This window comes from Lonchura striata, chromosome 28 (genome assembly GCF_050655825.1).
Source record: "Lonchura striata isolate lonStrDom1 chromosome 28, ASM5065582v1, whole genome shotgun sequence".
Classification (NCBI taxonomy): domain Eukaryota; kingdom Metazoa; phylum Chordata; class Aves; order Passeriformes; family Estrildidae; genus Lonchura; species Lonchura striata.
In genome coordinates this window covers 2,091,355-2,110,565 of record NC_140730.1, presented here as the reverse complement: position 1 = coordinate 2,110,565, position 19,211 = coordinate 2,091,355, and the positions used below count along the sequence as shown (strand labels likewise).

General features: G+C 50.7%; 1 protein-coding gene across 1 annotated transcript; it reads left to right on the top strand.

Annotated features, from left to right (window-relative positions):
* The first annotated feature begins 177 nt into the window (after positions 1-177).
* HNRNPM (heterogeneous nuclear ribonucleoprotein M) lies at positions 178-18,860 on the top strand. The gene is made up of 16 exons (XM_021546177.4): positions 178-345; positions 2,374-2,543; positions 7,767-7,819; positions 8,576-8,583; positions 8,685-8,778; positions 9,610-9,804; positions 10,122-10,275; positions 11,196-11,245; positions 11,544-11,604; positions 13,545-13,646; positions 14,222-14,266; positions 14,683-14,757; positions 15,159-15,257; positions 16,029-16,810; positions 17,134-17,185; positions 18,212-18,860. Exons 1-16 carry the CDS (start codon positions 215-217, stop codon positions 18,373-18,375), a joined length of 2,235 nt encoding a protein of 744 aa, XP_021401852.2. The 5' UTR covers positions 178-214; the 3' UTR covers positions 18,376-18,860.
* Positions 18,861-19,211: the final 351 nt, after the last annotated feature.

Genomic DNA, 19,211 nt, shown 5'->3' with positions numbered 1-19,211 from the left:
CACGGCGCCGCCACACCGCGCCCGCGCGGACCCGCCATTACCGGCGGTGGCGCCTCACCGCGCATGCGCGGCGGCTCCCGCGCGGCTTCCCGCCACCCCACCCGCCGCTCCTTCTCCCGTGGCGCGCATGCGCGGCGCGGCGCCCCCTGGCGGCCCGGGCCGCGGCGCCGTCCCGTCGTGCCCCGCGCTCCCCACACAAAGGACGCGCTGGGAAATGGCGGCGGCCGCGGCCTCGCAGAGCGCCCCCGGCAAAATGGAGCCGCCCCCGGCGGCGGCCGCGGCGGCAGCGGCGGCTCCGCCAGCGCCCAACGGGGCGGCCGGCGCGGGGGGGCCGCCCCCCAAGAGGTAGGGGGGGGTCGTGAGGAGCTGCGCTGCCGGTGGGGCCGAAGGGCCGCGTGCGGCCTCCCCGCTGCGGGGCCCGGCCTGAGGGCAGCGGGGCGGACCGGGGCCGGCGAGGGGTCCCGCGAGGTGGACACCGCTGCGGGGCCTCTCCTGGCGCTGCGGCCGCTGCTCCCTCCGGGCACGCCTCGGGATCCCGGGCGGGACCGTTCCGAAGGCGCCTCCGGGGCACCCGCGGCGCTGCGGGCCGGGGCCCGGCGGGCGGGGAGCCCGGGGATCGCCACCATCCGTCCCCTCAGCAATCCCCTCAGCATCCCCGCTGCTCAGCTTTGCTGGAGTTTTGGTTTCCCCAGGGGGGATCAGGCTGTGCCAGTGGGGGGATGTGTAAGTTCATTACTTTTGTGCTGTCAGTAAACTTTGAACAGCTCCGTTGCTCTCAGCACCTCCCTCATCCTCCTGCGCGCTTTGGAGCCCGGCGTGCTCCTTTTTGGAGGTAATTTGAGCGTGAGGGGATTTAGGAGCGCAAACACCTCGAGGGTGAGAGTTTAAGGGGAGGGGCTGCACAATCCCGATGGCTGCTGTCGGGAAAACCTTAGAGAAATTTAAACCAGAATCGGCAGCGCTGCAGTTCCGGCTCTGTAAACGTGGGGATGAAGGGCGCAAAAAGCCTCAGCTGCTTCTCACTTCCTCATGTGTGTGCTCGATGAAAATTCCACAGTTGGCAAAGCCGGTTTTGGTACCAAATCCGCAGAATAGAAAGAACTTCTATCCCTCAGGGCGGTTTTGGCCTCATTTCATGGCGGGGTGATAAGAATCAGGTTAAACCTGGTGTGCTGTGATTCCTGTTGCAGACCCGAGCTTGGATTTGTGTTTCCCGAGCCCAGGAACAGTTTTCCGAGTGTCGCTTTAGGGGAAAAAGTTCCATTATTTTTTTTTTTTTCCATTGGAGAACAGTCAGACTGTGCTTTGAGCAGTAAAATCCGGACAGACACAATTTCATTGACTGTGCAGCTGGAGCCAGGCAGGGGCAGAGACATCCCTGGTCCCAGGGACAGGGAAGGGTGTTCCCACCCTGGATTCTGTTCCCACCACTCCTGGGAACATGGAAGCAGCAGTTTGTCTCCATGAGGAGCCTGTTCATTCGTGGAAGTATATTTAAATAAAGTTATCCTTCTGCTGTGGTTTTATTTTTCCTGACCTTGTTGCACTTGGGGTGCTTCCAGGGAATTTGTTTGTGTCTGCAGGTGCAGTTGTGTTTGGAATATCCAGCTCCACGTGGCAGAGCTCTCACTTCCACAGGGATAACACCAAAGTTCTCAGTGGCCTTGAGGAAATCCAGTTTAAGAGATAACAACTAAAATCAGAGTACAGCTTTTAACACAGCTACGTTTTATGTTACTTCACCAACCAAACAGAAATGAAAGTGGGAAAAGGATTGTCCTATTTCAAGTCTAATTTTGGAGTTTTAATTATTTCATTAATAAAGAAACTTTAAAATAAAATTCAGTGAGAGAAAGACTGGAAAATTCCCATTGCTTTGGCTGCTGGGTGATAGAAGCAGGGAACAGCCTCAAATATAAACCTTCAGAGGTTTCTGCATTCTTAATTTCCTTTTTCCCTGCAGGCTGTTGTGTCTGTTCAGGGATTGAAATGGTCCTGAAGGGATGGAGCTGGGATTTCTGACCTGGCGTTTGCAGGGCTGCACAGGTGCTAGGTTGGGAGAAGCTCAGGATTGTAGAAATTTCAGATTTATCTGATGTGTTCTGAATTCCTCCTCAAGATGTGTCGGTGCATCTTCTCCAGCAGCACTGATTGAGCAAGGAGATTAATTGGATTAGTGAAGGGAATTATGTAAGACTGAGCCCGAAACTTTTTTGTTCCCATGATTTGTTTTTTTCCTTTCAGGATGGTCTGGGCTTTTCCCTTCCCATCCAAACTGCTCTGGAGTTGAGAGATTCAGCTCTGCTTTTGTTCCAGCTGGAGGTGGTGGCACTGCTCCATCCCCAGCAGCTCACAGGGCTTCTCTCCTTGCAGCGAAGGCGAGCGCCCGACCCCGAATGAGAAGAAGAAGGAGAAGGGGATGAAGAGGGGAGGGAACCGCTTCGAGCCCTACACCAACCCCGCCAAGAGGTACCGAGCCTTCATCACCAACATCCCCTTCGACGTCAAGTGGCAGTCGCTGAAGGACCTGGTCAAAGAGAAAGGTAAAGTGCAGCTCAGGTGGAGAGGCTGTCCTGTGCTCCAGCCCGTGCCTGGCTCTGGCTGGAGCTCAGCACTTGCACCTCTGGGTGCGCTCGGCCACACGAGTTTGGAAAAGCTCTTCCCGAAGCCTTCTGGGTGTTGCACAACCTCTGTCCCTGGCAGCCTTCCAGGGGATGGTTCCTGTGGAGGCCTGTGGCACACAGCTGCTAGAGCCTCATCCCAGGATTAGCAGTGTTTTCCTTAGGGATCCAAGCCCAGGCTTTCAGCAGATTTTAGCCTTGAAGTGCAGCAGAACTTTTGAAGCATTTGAATGTTTTTTTTGGGCATTCAGGTGGTTATGTCCTGCTCTGGCGTGTGGATATCCAGCTGTGTCCCCAAATTTGGAGGGGTTTGGGCTGGCTTCAAGAGCCATTCTGCCATTGGTTGCAGTTCAGTGTATTTAAGGGTGACCTGCAAAATCAGGTTGGTGCTTTGGCATGTGCTGCAGCAGAATCAGGGCTTTGGAAATCAGATTTGTGGTGTTCCCACTTCCACAATTCCCTTTAATTCCTATGTGGATGGGAGCTGCCTTTGCTGACCTGAACATCTTCGTCTCTTGAGGAAGATGAAGAGATTGAGCTGAGTGCTCAGGTAGTGACAAGGCTAAATTAGTGTCATTTCTTCAGGCTGGTGCCCATCTTTCCAGTTTTCAAGTCACCTTGGAAGTGCAGTGGAGTGGCAAGAAAATCCTTGGCTTCTCCAGCCTTAAAATGTCTAAACCAAGTTCAGAGTAACAGCACAACATTTCCTGTGGGGCACTTCTGGATCCAGAGCATCAGCCAGGATAGTGGGCAGTGGTCATTGTGCTGGAGCTGGGCAAGGACTGGCAGTTCAGGCGTTTGAGGTGTGGCCTAAAGAAGGGGAAAACAAAGTTCCAGAGGGTTTCAATTGTTTGTCTTTGGAGGCAAAAGGGAATGAATCTGTGGAACAGACTGGGAGCTTCCCAAATTAGGGGCTGTTTGAGAGCCAGCAGTGGTTTTGTGCCATGGCAACAGTGTCAGCCTCAAGGGCTGCTTGAGCAGGCCCTGATGATGGACGGAGCCCTCACTGCCCCGTGGCTGCCCCAGATCCGTTGGTGTTCCGGGTGAGGAGATGTCCAGCTCTGTGCTGTGTTGAATCCCGTTCCCAGTGTCTGGTGGTTTCTCTCCAGTTCCCGTGGATGGCAGAGGCCAGGCTGAGATTGTTTCCTGCCGGGCTGTTCAGCTGCTCATTCCAGCAGATGCTCCTAGGGGAACGTTGGAGCCTTTTCCTTCTGGCTGCAGGGCTTGTCCTGCTCAAACTGGGATCATTCCTGGGGTTTGGCACTGCTGATGAACCCAACAGTTTGGACTTGCCGTGGAGTTGTTCTGGACTTCTCCCAAACTGCTGCTCTCGTGCTGTGCTCGGCCTTGCTCAGTCCTTGCCTCGAGGCAGAGCAGTTCCAAGCCCCAGGAAAACTCCGACCCGTTGGAATGCTTGCTTCGGAAGCGTAAGAACGCCAGGCCAAACGTCCCAGGCTCTGGGAGCAGGTGGAATTCTTGCCCAAGGGGAAACCCTGGGTGTGTGAGGGCTCTGCAGGGCTGGGCCCCGTGCAGAAGGGGCTGTAGCAGCAGCAGGAGCTCGGGGAGGTGCCGTGTGTGCAGCAGCTGCTGCTGTTCTGCAGCCTGGGAGCGGCCAGGCTGCTCCAGGTGCCACCTCTCTCTCTCTCCTCACGCCGTGGCTCGGGCATCCCAGTGGATTGGTTGGAGAAACTCAATTACAGGTATGCAGTGGGAATGTTGGTAATGGAATGAAGAGATGTTCTTGTTTGGAACTCCCTCGTTTTGCTGGCAGACACAAGGTGTTAGCTCACTGCAGAGTCCCCAGGATTTGGTCACAGTGTGGAGTTCTGGGGAGTCAGGGAGGGAGGGATGGGGAAGGAATGTGCTGTCCTGCCCTTGGCCTGTTCCCCCTTCCGTTTGCTGAAGTCTCTGATGAGTTGCTCTGTTTCCCTTGGGCATTCACCATCTTTCCAAGGAATCTCAGCCCTTCCCTGGCTGCAGGGAGCTTTTCACTCCCTCTGCTGCCTGAGCTCTTTAAGAGCCTAAATCACCACTTTGGGTGTTCTCTTGCAAAAGGGAAGTTTCCTTTCCCCATCTGTGACAGAACTGCTGACTGCTGTCTCTGCTTTGGGAAGGTTTTCCTTCTGCCTTTTCAGCCAAAGCTTTGCATGTGTAAAACTTGCTCCTCTTCTCTCCCCTCTTAACTTTTCAGGGGTTGCCTGTCCCAAGCTTTTACCTGTAAATGAGGGAAGAACTGTGGCCAGCTCTGCTTTGCCTCACACTGCGAGTGTGAAGCTTTTTAATCTTCTTGGATCACTTGTTCTTCAGAAGATGAGGAGACATCCAGCCACTTTGGGGTTTTCCTTCCATATTTAGTATTTACTTTTGGCCCTGGAGGCCAAGGAATAACTGCTACAGAGCATTTCCCTTGTCCCAGTTCTGTGCTTGCTCCCCCTTCCCTCTCTGCATCTTTCACACCTCTCAGAGCTCTTTGGTTTGTCACAAACTGTTAAAATCAAATTGCCCAACCTAAAGTTGTTATTTCTGTCTGAGCTTGTTCTGGGGAGTTCCCAGATGTGTCTTCAGGGCCTCAGGTCACCCTGTGAATACTGATCTGAGCTTCCTGTTCAGACCCTGCAGAGTATTGGAATTCTGCTGGAGCAGCCCAGCTTGAACATTGACATTTTCTGTACTGATAAACTTTGGGAAGTGATACAAAGTTTTAAAGAGGATTAAAAATAATGACTGTTATAAATAACACTGAAGCTTCCTTCAGTTTGGATTTCTGGTTATTGCAGTAAATTCTGCTCCAGTCTCTTGGTTTGGGAAAAGCTGCATTTTCAAACTTTAGGTGTGAGGTTTCAATAAATCCATAAATCAGTTTCCTCTACATTAAGTCTTAAAGACACCATGGGGAATGTGTTGATTAATTAAACCTGCAGTGACTAGGAGCCAGTGTTTTTTGGACATTTCCTCCCTTAGGAAACTCCTGAAGTAACAGTTTTTGTGCTTGGATGAAGTTTCTCCACTTGTGGCCATGGGATGTTCCCTGACAGAATCCAGCTGTTCTCTGGCAGAAGGGAATCTTGCCAGGATCACTGGGCATTTATCCTGGTCTAGCACATGGATATCTGCTCCTGGTACTTTTCCATGGCATCCTGTGGTTTGGGATCTAGAAAAAAACTCCAAAACTCCAAATAAAATGTGATCCAGCCTAGCTTCTTAAAAAAATATTTCCTTTGCCAGTCACAGACGATGTTCTCCTGGCAGAAGGGTTGGGTTGGCTCCTTTTACACAGTTTAAGGTGAAATGAATGCATTTTCATGGCAGTGTTTCTGGGCTCTGTCTTGGCTCAGAGCTGTTGCACTGAGTGTGTCATTCCCCTCTCCTGCTGTTCTGAAACCGGGCTCTTCAGGAAGTTCAGATCTCCTTTAAAGCATAGCAGCTACTTCAGGCTGGATATTTGGATTTTCATGTGTCTGTAAGGCTCCAGCAGAAAGCTCTGAGCAAAATTGGCACAGACTCAACTTCCCAAGAGATTCCTGGAGATCTTGTGGTTCAGAGTCGGGGATTGGTTACAAGAGCAGATGCTCAATTGTACTGGATATCCTCAAGCTTGGCAAGCTCCTTTGGGAGCTGTTTGTGAGGAGCTGTAGGTGAAGTGGCTGGGAGAGGAGAGCCCTCGCTCCGGGGGCTCTGCAGCTTCAGGGAATGCCAGACCTGGAAGCTTTGGCTCGGAGAGGTTTTGGAGTGGAGCTCACCTGGGAAGAACTGGTGAATCTGTTTGCATCCCTGCCCCAGGTGTGCTTGGACTCTGGCTGCTGCTGTTTGAGCTGGATGGCGTCAGAACCTCATGGCAGCGCTGAATCCCCCCCGGGACTCCTTGGGAACAATCCCATGTGTGCTGCAGGAGCTCAAAGGGATTACAGGCTGGAATTCCTTGTTAGGCTTGATACCAACATGGATGGAGCTGCTGGAGCTGTGGATGATAATGGACACTCCAGTGGAGTCCCTTTCAGAGGGACTTGGCAGCCTTTTCCAGCCTCAAACATTATCCTTCCAAAAGCAGGAGTGGATCAGAGCTGTTCATCCTGTTCTCTGGCTGGAATACTCTTACTGCTAAAGTATTGTTTAAAATAAGAAATGGAGATTACAAATCAGTGGTTTTGTTAAGCATTCCTTTTTTTTTTCCAGCTTCAAGAGAGCTCCAGGGTGTCAGTTTTCCACAGTGATACCCAGTGTCCTGTAAATTGCTGGGCCTGGGGGAGGTCAGGCTGGACACCTCCCTCTGTCCCTGGCAGAATATTATGAAGCCCCACTTCCTTGCTCCAGTTAAACTATTCATACTCAACTGGCTCATGGTTTCCCACAAATAAAACATTCCACTGTCCAGATAATGCAGCTTGGTGTCCTCCTAGTTTAAATTTAAACCCTAGGACTTGTAAAACCAAAAAGGAAAAATAAAAAGGGAAAAAAAAAGGTGTTGATTCCATTCTTCTGTATGCCAGTCCCTTCAAAGGCAGCAGCCATTTGGGTAGTGGTTTTCTGGAAGTCCCTGCCAGGGTTATTTGGTCCTAGAGAGGCAGTCCCAATCCTGTGAGGAAAGGGGCAGGTGGAGTTTTCCATTGTCTTTTGCCTTTTGCTGTTGACAATTTTGACTTGAGAGCAAATGTAGCAGATTTTAATGCTAAAATAGAATTTATTGTAACTTAACAAAAACATGTTAAAATAAATAGCAGGCAGTGATCTCTTGATCTGTTGGTTCAGTGTGATTCCTTTTTTGTCTTAAATCCTGAGAAAAAAAAGTTACTTGAAATTGTGGATTATGGAGCCAGGGCTGCATCCTGTGGCAACTGAAGGAAACTTGTTCCTGCAGCCTTTCCCATGGGTTTGGATTGCCTCAGGTAACGAGTGGGCACTGGAGATCCAGGGAACTGTGGAAATCTCTGGCTTTGAGGTGGAGGAAAACCAAGAACATATCGAAGTGCTTGAAGCCTTTACTGCATACCTGTAATTGTCCAGTTTTGTGGTCTAGAGAACATGGAGTGTTTCTGGGCTTTCTTATAAGGCAGAGGCTCCATACACGGTTGTTGATTGTTCTAAATTCCCATTGTTTTCTTGGCTTTTCTCCCTTGGTATCTGTGTCGTCTGGAATCTGATTTGTAGTTGGTGAGGTAACATACGTGGAGCTCTTAATGGACGCTGAAGGAAAGTCAAGGGTAAGTGTTTGAGAGTTTCTTTGTGGATTTTCTACCTGAAATGTTTCTGTGTGCTGGACAGAAGGCCAGGGAGGCTCAGAGTGTGGATGTGCAGTGGCTCTAGGTCAGGAGTGCTGTGGGATGGGAGGAGGTGGGGTGGGCTCTGCAATCAGGAGCTGTTCCCTGCGTGCCGTTGGCGTTGGCCGTGTGACCCTGGAGCCCAGCAGGCAGGACAGGGCTCTGGAATATTCCTGTGCTTTGGAAAAGTCACTCGAGTGGTTGGCTGAGTTTGGAAGGGCCAGGGTGCAACAGCAGGTGCTGCAAACTCCACGTCCTGGGCCAGCAGAGCGAGATAAATTCCTAAATGTAAATGTTCAGTGCCTTCATGGGCCTTGAGTCCAGGATCAGGGAAGACAATAGGAGCACTCCTAAGTGTCCTGAAGGATATGGATTTAGGGTGAGAGTGTGGAGGGTTTTGCTGTATGCCAGGGAAGAGCAGGTCACAGGAAGCGTGTGGTATTTCTTGGAGAGTCGGGATTTAGTGTTTGTTACAACCTCAGAGACCCCAGGTTAATCCTGTTAAGGCATAAGAAATTATGGAATTCCACTATTGGAGGCTTGCCTGTGTAAGGTTACATTTATTTTTGCTGCTAGGGCTTAACTGATGTGATTTGGCTTTAATAATAAAATATCTGTGTGTGATTTGAGCTATCACTGACTTTCTTTTTTCCCCTCTTCCCTCCTCCATGTGACTGCCCTGGGAAATCATCTCACCAGGGATGCGCGTAAGTTCACTCTGAATTTTTCAAGTTCAATCTGATTTCATCAGGAATCTGAGGAGACTTCTTCAAACAAAACGTCCTGAGCTGTGTTTGTGTCCCCACAGGGTGGTTGAGTTCAAGATGGAGGAGAGCATGAAAAAGGCTGCTGAAGTTCTGAACAAGCACAGTCTTGGTGGGAGACCCCTGAAAGTAAAAGAAGTAAGGAGGGGATCTGTTCTGGCAGGGATAGAGGGGGAAGCAGGAGTTCCTGTTTAAGGTTTAGGGCTGACTCAGAGGATAATGGGCAGAAAGCAGGACTTAAATAGGATAAAAAAACCCAGTCAACCTTTTTCTGATAGTTTTAACCACTGCTGGACTTGTGATTATCAAGACTAAACTTGATGTGAGGACAAAGCAGGAGTTTGGCTTTAATTGCAGTTCCTTTGTTAATGATTTGACACAGAAACCTCTGTTTGTTCTTTACAAACTTCCCTTTGAATTCTGCATCAGAATGAATGGATTCCGCCAACAATTCCATAGAATCAGCTCTTTCCTGGAATCCATCAAAGATGTATTTCCATTTTAGTGGCCTTGCTGTTGACAGACAGTCCTGGGAGTTCATTCCAAGACCTCTCCAGTGGCACTGGGGGTTTATTAGGGTTTGGAACAGTGTAACAGAGGTTTGTTGTTGGTATTAATGATGGATAAACAACTTGGTAACCAGGGAAATGCCTGGAGAGGAATAACTTATTATTAAAGGGTATCAATAATAAAGGTATCATTTAAATGATAGTGTGCTGGGTGTTGGCTAAAATAACATAAATTGACTGACAATGAAAGGGAAGCAGTTGGCTGGGAGTGCTTAGGGAGCAGATGCCCTGGGATAAAGGGAAACTCCTGTCTGTGCCTGTGGGAGCCCTGGCACTGCCCGTGGTGGATGTGGGATCTGATCTGAGGGTGTGTGTGTGTCCCCCAGGACCCCGACGGGGAGCATGTGGTGGATGTGGGTGGATGTGGGATCTGATCTGAGGGTGTGTGTGTGTCCCCCAGGACCCCGACGGGGAGCACGCCAGGAGGGCCATGCAGAAGGTGATGGCAGCAGGAGGGATGGGCATCGGGCCCGGCCCTGGCGGCCCTGGCATGATCAACATCCCCCCCAGCATCCTGAACAACCCCAATATCCCCAACGAGATCATCCACGCCCTGCAGGCCGGCCGCCTCGGCAGCACCGTCTTCGTGGCCAACGTGAGTGCTGGGCACCCCCTGCTGCAAATCCAGCAGTGGGAACCTCTCAGCTGGGGCAAATCTCAGGAAGGAAAAGCCTTGGGAATTCGGGAAAAGCTCCTCTGTGTCCTGTTGATTCTCTGTGCAAAGGAGGTTCTCAGTTAAGTTGTACCACAGTGCCTGTTAATGGGGATTTTTGAACAAAACTTCGTATTTTGGTTGAATTTTATCTCGGCTCTCTGACAACTTTAATGCCAATACCAGAGGAGGACAGGAGCCAACTAAAGCTGTTTTCTCATGAAAATCTCATGCATTTCCAACAATGCCCTGTTTTCCAGCTGGACTACAAGGTGGGCTGGAAGAAGCTGAAGGAGGTGTTCAGCATGGCTGGGGTGGTGGTCCGGGCCGACATTCTGGAGGACAAGGACGGCAAGAGCCGGGGCATCGGCACTGTCACCTTCGAGCAGGCCATCGAGGCCGTGCAGGCCATCTGTATCCTTGGCAGCAAACTGGGAATAATGGGGCAGAGAGCCCAGGAAACGCAGCAGGGCAGAGTGGGAACTGTATTCCAAAGGAGGATATTGTATCCAGGGCAGGGGAGGTCAAGTTGTAGCAGATGGAAAATGGAAGGAAAAGCAAAACAGAGGCAAAATTCCATCTTGAAGGAATTGTTGCAGTTTGCTCAGGATCCTTAGCAAAGGAAATTCTCTTTCCTACGTGGATAAATGTACTTCAATCCGAGATGAGTTTCTGTCTCTAGGTTGCAATTAATATTAAAATGCAATTCTCTGAAAAGGAAAAAGTCCCTGTGCCAAGGCACACGGAATTGGTATTTTCCTGTTCCTGTTTCCTTCCACTGGCCAAGCAATGATTTGCCACCTAGAAACCCAACAGCAATAAAATTCCAGGTATTACTCTCTCAACTCCTGGTTATGGTATGGAAAGGAGGAAAATAAACCCTCTTCCTTTCCCAAAGTTTCTATTTGTTAATTCCCTTCTGCACTGCATCCACAAAACCTTGTGGGAGCAGAGTTGGGCAGAAGATTCACTGTCATGGCACACTTCAGAATATGGTGTTGCTGTGGAGCTTTTCTCTGTTTTGTCCTGTCTTCAATGGATAAAATGACTGAGGAAGCATTTAAACACTTGGGCTGACTTAGAGTTATGGTTTGTATCTCTTTCTGAACTTAATCTTACCCAGAAATATGTTTTTTATCTTTTTTTTTTTATTTTAAAAAGCCTTTTTTTTAATGTTCAGTATTTTTAGATTTCAAGGCATTTTAGTTTTGGAGAAGGCAGAAGGATTTGGGATAATCTGTGAGTAATAACTGAGGAGATGGATTTTCTGAGGGGTTTTTGTGCTCCCTGTGAGAGCACTCAGTGCTTGAAGAATGATCCTTAACGACCCCCAGCGATGTTCAATGGGCAGCTGCTCTTTGACAGACCCATGCACGTCAAAATGGTGAGGACACTCCCATTCCCCATTCCCACTGACCTGGGAATGCACTGCTGATTTGGGGAGAATTTGTGGTTTCAAGGATGGATCAAAACTCAGAGGGGGAAATGTGTGATTTGCCTGTTGCCTGCTGAATTGATGCAATCAGGGAAGGTTAATTCAGATTATCTTGCTAAAAGACAAATCAAAACTACAGTCAAGACTGCTTTAACTTGAAATATCTGTATTTGAATTCAAAGTTTTAAGAATCAGGAAATAATTTCCTGCTTTCCTTACCAGCTTTAACGTGTTGAATTCCTTTTAGGATGAACGAGCCTTCCCCAAAGGAGATTTCTTTCCTCCAGAGCGACCCCAACAACTCCCTCGTAAGTGTCCCCTGCATGATTCAACATCTTCTGCTTTTTATTTGGCTGTTCAGCACCTGAGAACCAGTCCCAGCCCCAGTAAAACTCTGGTTCAGACTGGAAAACTGGGATCCAAATTCCTGAATAATTTCAGAAGGGGGAATAGTGAAGAAGAGCTGCTCAGTGATTTTTTGGATACTTCTTTCAGCTCATGGCCAGAAGCTTGTCTTAAAACATTCACCTTCTCAAGGCTTCCAGAGCTCTCCATTGCAATTCCAAGATCCCAGTGCCTTCCATTAATAGTGGGATTTAATGGAAATACAGTGAATCAGTCAGCACCTCCTTCTCTGGGAGTGGAATGGTTTCCCTTAAATTGGAAAGGCTGGATTCAGGACCTGGGAGCCTTCCAGGCCTTCAAATTTCCAAAGGAGATCTTATCAATGTATTAAATATGGAAAGAAGAGGGAACCAGGCTCTTCTTGGAGGTGCAGGATGCAGAAAGCACCAACAAAACACCCAGGAGATGAAAATTCAGAATAATTGGCTCCCCCAAGCTGCTCCTTCCAACTTGGAATTTGAATGAACTAAAAGATCAAGTCTAAACCAGCAGTGGAAATCCACAGACTCCACGTGGATGTAAGGAAACATTCCTGGGAGGGTGACTGGGCTGCTCAGAGCTCCTGTGGAGTCTCCATCCCTGGGAATACCCCAAAGCTGTGGATGTGATCTGGGCTCAGCAGCCTGGGCTGAGCTCAGGCCCTTCAAAGGCCCCTCCTAACCTCGGCCATGCTGGGATGAGATACTGGAATACTGAAGAGAAGAGTTGGGACTGGAAGAGCTGGAGGCTGAATTTGTTCAAATGCAGCTAAATTGGGGCAGTTGATGGAATTTGAATTGTCCTGAGCAGCCTGGGCTGTGGAAGGGCAGGGGCTGGGAGTGGATGAGCTTTAAGGTCCCTTCCAAGCCAAACCAGTCTGGGATTCCGGGATTCTCTGAATTCAGACAGATGCTGTTTTCTTCCTGGGAACCAGACCTGTTGCGTGCTGCTAAATTGCCCATCATTATTAATGATCATTAATTAGTCCCTCCCTAGTTCAGCTTTCAGTGCCTGTCAAGACCTTCCTCAGCAGCAGTGTCACTGTAAGGATGTTCCTCTCTTCAGGACAAAGTCATTGGGTTCCAATTCCATTACCTTGGTGTAAAACTCCCTAAATCCCTCTGGAAGCCTGGATTTTGGCCTTTACTGGGGCGGGGAAGGGGGACCTTGTGCTGTTTTAAAACAAGATTCAACACTCCTGTGTTCAGTGCTGAGCTGGAAACGAGGGAATCCTGCAGGCAGAGGATGCCATGAGCTGGTGTTTGTGCCAAGCAGAGAACTTTCTTCCTGCTTCAGGAAATAAAAGGGCTTTTTCTTCTTTCTTTGGGCTGGGGAATCCTTAAAAATATTCAGCTCCATGCCTGGGAATGCCGTGTTGTGTTTGCTCAGAGAGAGGCTGGCTGTGTGCTCGCAATTCCATCGGTGGCTGTCATTGATCCATAGGTGCTCCAGTTCTCCCCTGCAAGGGGCCAACCCTGGCAGAGGTGGAGGTGAGAACTGTGCACACATTTAGGGGATCTTCTCCCAAATTGCCCACTCCACCCTCCTCAGCTGAGGACTTTGCCCAAATGAAGCAGTGTTCTAGCCAGTTATTTTTCAGGAGTCAGCTCCAAACCAAGTTTTCTCAGCAGTAAGAAATTGAAATTTAAAGATAAAACCAAAGAATTGGAGATAGTTTTTAGCCTATTCAAGACACATCTACTCTTGATTTGTTCCACACTTCCCTGCTTTCAGTATGCACCCCACAGGGGGGACACAGCAAGCTTTTTTTGGAGAATGAAAGTCAATTACTTAAGAAATAAAACTTGCTGTTTTGTCAAACTATGGAAAGAAGGCTTTTTTGATATCTGAATATTTTCTTCAGATGGTCTTGGTGGTATTGGCATGGGATTAGGACCTGGAGGTCAACCTATTGATGCAAATCATTTAAACAAAGGCATGGGAATGGGCAACATGGGACCTGGAGGTAAGAAGATTACTCCTATGCTTTTGTTTCATGAGAGCTTTAAGCTGTGTAGAAGGTAGATAGCTTTGTTTGCCTCCCCAAAAAGTTGGTAGTTTCTTAGGAATGTTAAAGCCAAATGAGTTTTTTTTTGTTCAGCTTGATAATGGAAACTTGAATTTAACCAACTGCTCCATTTTTATTTTTTTTTCACTGTGGTCAAGACACAGCTCTCATTTTCTGACTCTTGAGCATGAGCAGCAGACACTGCAAAGATCCATGAAACTCCAAAGCATCTCTCACTTTTAACACCTCTAGTGGGCTTGTAAATCTTTGGTGAGGATCTGTTGAAATAGCACAAGTTTCAAAGAGCCACCTAAAAAGTAGCACACACTCAGCTTTCCATGTCGAAATGCCAGTGGGTTTTTCCCCTTTGCTGCTTGATTTTCTGAGCAGGAATGTTGAAATCTCCTCAGATTTATCCCATGTAAGCTCTTCAGCCCAAGCCATGGATGTGTTGTGTGGTTTGAGTTCTGCAGCCTTTGGCTGGAATTTCTTGGATGACACCTGCTATATAAAGCTTTCTCTTTTATTTTGAGGAATGGGAATGGAAGGCATGGGCTTTGGAATGAATAAAATGGGAGGTAAGCTGTGGTTCTTGATCTTTCATAGCTTGGCCTTTATGGAAGTCCTTCAGACTGAGCTGGAATTTGTGTGCTGGGGAATCATCACCAGTTTAGCAAGAATTTGCTCCTTTTTGGGTATTCAGACTGCTGCAGGTGTGTGGGGAGGGTGGGTACGTCCCATAAAATGTGACCTGTGCTTCCTTAGCTCAGGAGACCTGGGAGTGCCATCCCTGGGGGTTGCAACTGGATCCTGAATATCCCAACCCAAACCACTCTGTGATTCCATGGTTTTTAGAATGCTGTGCCCAAATCCTGACCCCGTTTTGGGAACTGGTTGTAGGGAGTTGTCTCGTGCCTGTGGGAATGTTGTGTGGCAGCAGCTCCAGTGTGGAGCTGGAATGCCTAAGGAATCCCTGGCAAATCTGTTTTTTTAGGAATGGAAGGTCCCTTCGGTGGCATGGAGAACATCGGCCGCTTCCCAGCTGGGATGAACATGGGCAGGATGAGTGGTAGGCACTGGATTTTTGTGTGTCCTCCTGGCTTCCCTGGGAGAGATCCCTCTTTCCATGAGCCTTTTCTCGGTTTTATGGGAATAACTTGGGGTTTTTCCAGTTGTGTCCCCAAGTCCCTTTTGGCTTCTGAGCTGCACAAACCCAATGATTTATTGATGGTACCTTGCGGGGTTTATTCAGAAAGATTCTGGCTCCGTCCAGTCCCCAGAGCCTCCCATGTTTTTGGGGTAAATCCTGCTTTTCCTTGGGGCTTTGGGCTTCTGAAGCCTTGACAAAATGATCAAGAGAAAATCACAGAAACCTTCCTGTGCTGTGAATCTTGAAAACGATTCATGTGGTAAAATGTTCTCTCAGGGGTCATAAAACCCCCTGCAAACTTCTCCCCTTCCTCTTTGCAGAGATGGATCGGGCCATGGGAGGGGGATTTGAGAGGGAGTTTGGAAGAAATGAGATGGGAATGTCCCGGAGTTTCGGAGAGACCCTGGAGAGGGGAATAGGTGAGTGCAGTAAATGAAATCCATTTCCTGCCTGCTTTTCATCCCTGAACTGCTCACAAAAATGATGGGGGGGTGGGTGTGATACAGATAAAAAAAGCAGATTTCAGATTTGCTCGAGGAATTTGCTGTCTGGCTTTTAAATGCTGCCAGGAAGTTGTTAATTTTTGTCAGTGAAAACAAAATCTTGCTTCTCCCGCTGTCTGTATCACATTTAACTTCCAAGCATGTTCCCTGGAAATATTGTACAATGTCAGTAATGAAACTGCAGAATTTCTGGAGCAAAATTGAACCCAAACATCTCTGAGCAGGCAGAGCTCCCCCATCAATTTCCAGATTTAATTTGGTTTAATGACCAAATCGCAACATTCCAGAATCAAGGGAACCATTCCCTGAGTCCTGTCCCTCCATCCCTTGTCCCAAGTCCATCCCCAGCTCTCCTGGAGCCCTACAGGCCCTGGAAGAGGCTCTTGAGCTCTCTCTGGAGCCTTCTCTTTTCTAGGTGAGCACCCACAGCTCTCCCAGAGCTCCAGCCCTGGGAGCAGCTCCGGGTTCTCCTCTGGACTCTCTCCAGCATCTCCATGTCCTTATTTTGGGGTCCTAGGGCTGGGGCAGCTCTGCAGGGGTGGTCTGATCTGAGCAGCTGAGTTTGCCTCATCCTGCAAGCCCAAAGCTCCGGGCTGGGGCAGCTGGGAATTCACTCAGCAGAGCGAGCAGCCGCCCAGCTCTGCGCGTCCCTGCCCGGCTGCTGATGCTGTCTGTGCTGTGTTGCAGGTGGTGGCAACGCCAGCATTCCTGGCATCGAGAGGATGGCCCCTGGCATCGATCGGATGGGCTCGGGGATCGAGCGGATCCCGGCCGGGATGGGGCACGGGATGGAGCGGGTGGGCTCGGAGATAGACAGGATGGGGCTGGTGCTGGACCGCATGGGCTCCAACGTGGAGAGGATGGGCTCGGGCATGGAGCGCATGGCCCCGCTGGGCATCGACCACCTGGCCCCCAACCTGGAGCGCATGGGGCCGGGCATCGAGCGCATGGGGCCGGGCATCGAGCGCATGGGCTCCGGCATCGGCTTCGGCATCGAGCGCATGGGCGCCGCCATCGAGCGCGTGGGCGGCGCCATGGACAGGATGGGCTCGGGCGTGGAGCGCATGGGGGCGGGCATGGATAGGATGGGCATCGGCCTGGAGCGCATGGTGCCCGCCGGCATGGGCACCGGCATGGGGCAGGTGATAGAGAGGATGCCCGCGGGGCTGGAGCGCATCGGGGGCCCGCCCATGGACAGGATCGGGATAGAGAGGATGGGAGCCGCCCCCATGGACAGGATGGGCCTGGAGCGCATCGGGGCCACCAACATGGAGAGGATGGGGCCGCCCATGGGGCAGGGCATGGGGGCAGGGATGGAGCGCATGGGGCTGGCCATGGGCAGCAACTTTGAGCGGCCCATGGACATGGAGCGGGGCAACTTCGCAGGGAATTTTGCAGGGTCCCTGGGAGGAGCCGGAGGCCCTGCACCCGGCGTGGCCCGGAAAGCCTGTCAGATATTTGTGAGAAATGTGAGTGCCCCTTTTTCCTTTTCCTGCTGCCCCCTTATCCCACTCCTCCCCTTTCCCACTCCTCCCTTCCCACCTGTGGCATTCATTGTCACTGATGTGTTGATCTCATCCATGCTTGGTTTCCAATCACAATGTCTAATACTGGATGCTGCCAAATTCTGGGGGGAGTTGGAACCATTTTCTCACCAGAAGAACTCCTGGCTGAGAGTGATCCATGGTTTTATGGCAGTGGCTGTCCTGGGGCGTTTTTTTGGGGTTTTGCAGAGCTGCCTGCAGGTTGTTCAGCAGAGCCTCAATAATGGTTTATTCTTCTCATCCCACAGCTGCCTTTTGATTTTACATGGAAAATGCTGAAAGATAAATTCAATGAATGTGGTGAGTTGTTTTCCTCACTCTGAGGAATGAATATGAATAATGGCCAGATAATAACCCAGAGGGCAGAGTCAGATGGGATATTGGGAAAGAATTCCTGGCTGGGAGGGTGGGGAGGCACTGGAATGGATTTCCCAGAGAAGCCGTGGCTTTCACTGCAAGTGTCACTGGAAGTGTCCACAGCTGGGCTGGATGGGACTTAGTGGGAGGGGTCCCTGGGTGGCACTGGATGCTCTTTAAGGTCCCTCCTAGCCCAGACCATTCCATGATTCCATGGGAACCAAGCCCAGCCTTGGGTGTGAGGTGGAGCTTGCGCTGGGATAAATCCACTTCCTGTCAAACAATCCCTGAGCCAGCTCCTCCCAGAGCTCTGAGTGCCACAGCCAGGGTGGGGAGCAGTCCTTGGGATGGAGAATTGGGATGGGATGGAGAGTGGCACAGCCAGGGAGGAGAGCAGACTTAGGGATGGAGAGTGGGGATTGGATGGAGAGTGCCAGAGCCAAGGGGAACAGTCTTTGGGATGGAGAATGGGGAGTGCAAAAACCAGCGTGGGGAGCAGTCCTTGGGATGGAGAATTGGGATTGGATGGAGAGTGCCAGGGCCAAGGGGAACAGTCCGTGGGATGGAGAATGGGGAGTGCCAGAGCTGGGGTAAGGAGCAGTCCTTGGGTGGAGAGTTGGGATTGGATGGGAGTGCTAAAGCCGGGATGGGGAGCAGTCCTTGGGATGGAGAACAGGGACTGGATGGAGAGTGCCAAAGCTGGGATGGGAAGCAGCCTGGGGATGGAGAATGGGGCCTGAGTGGAGAGTTCCAAAGCCGGGATTGGAAGCAGCCTGGGGATGGAGAATGGGGAGTGCCAAAGCTGGGACGGAGAGCAGCCCTTGGGATGGAGAATTGGGGTTGGATGGAGAGTGCCAAAGCCGGGATGGGAAGCAGCCTGGGCATGGAGAATCAGGATTGGATGGAAAGCAGCCTGGGCATGGAGAACGGGGCCTGGGTGGGGCGTGGCTCACCCTGCTGTGCCCGCAGGCCACGTGCTCTACGCCGACATCAAGATGGAGAACGGCAAGTCCAAGGGCTGCGGCGTGGTGCGGTTCGAGTCGCCCGAGGTGGCGGAGCGCGCGTGCCGCATGATGAACGGGCTGCAGCTGCGCGGCCGCGAGATCGACGTGCGGATCGACCGCAACGCCTAGGCGCCGCTGCAGGGCTGCACCGCTGCAGGGCTGCATCACTGCAGGGCTGCACCGCTGCAGGGCCGCATCACTGCAGGGCTGCGCCGCTGCAGGGCCGCACCGCTGCAGGGCTGCACTGCTGCAGGGCTGCACTGCTGCAGGGCCGCACCGCTGCAGGACTGCACTGCTGCAGGGCTGCATCACTGCAGGGCCGTGCCACTGCAGGGCTGCACCACTGCAGGACTGCGCCGCTGCAGGACTGCACCGCTGCAGGGCTGTGCCTCTGCCCCTTCGCCGCCTCCTCCGACTGGATGTAAAGCTGTTCAGCCCAACCCGGTTGCTTTCTGGAGTAATTTTAAGTCCTTTTTTTAACCGAGGGAGAGCCCCATTTTACTGGTTTTTTGCATTGGAACTGCCATGTGCACAATCTTTTTTTGTAGTTGTGGCATCTCGTTGACCTGACAGATGTAAACAGTCTGACTTTGATAATAAATGCCCATTCAATATTTTCAGTCGCAGCATCCTTTACTCCGCTTCAAATCCCTGCCAGCTCAGCTCAGCAAAGTCCAGTTTGTAAAAAAAAAAAAAAAAATCCAGTGTTCTCCTGATTTCTGACAGAACCTCTTTAAGATGTGTCCAAGGGTGCAGGATCTTCTCTCCTGTGTCCCACCTAATCCATGGGCAATCCCAGCTCAAGGTTTTTCTCTAGTGGCAATGCTGGTTTTAAAAAATCTCCCCTGGGTTGTGTTAATGCCATTGAGAAGGCCTGGGCTGCAAATGGGGTTAAAAATCTCTTTTTTTTCTTTCCTGTGGGGGTGTCTGGCCCAGGCGGGTAAGGGACACTTGGTGCAGGTGCA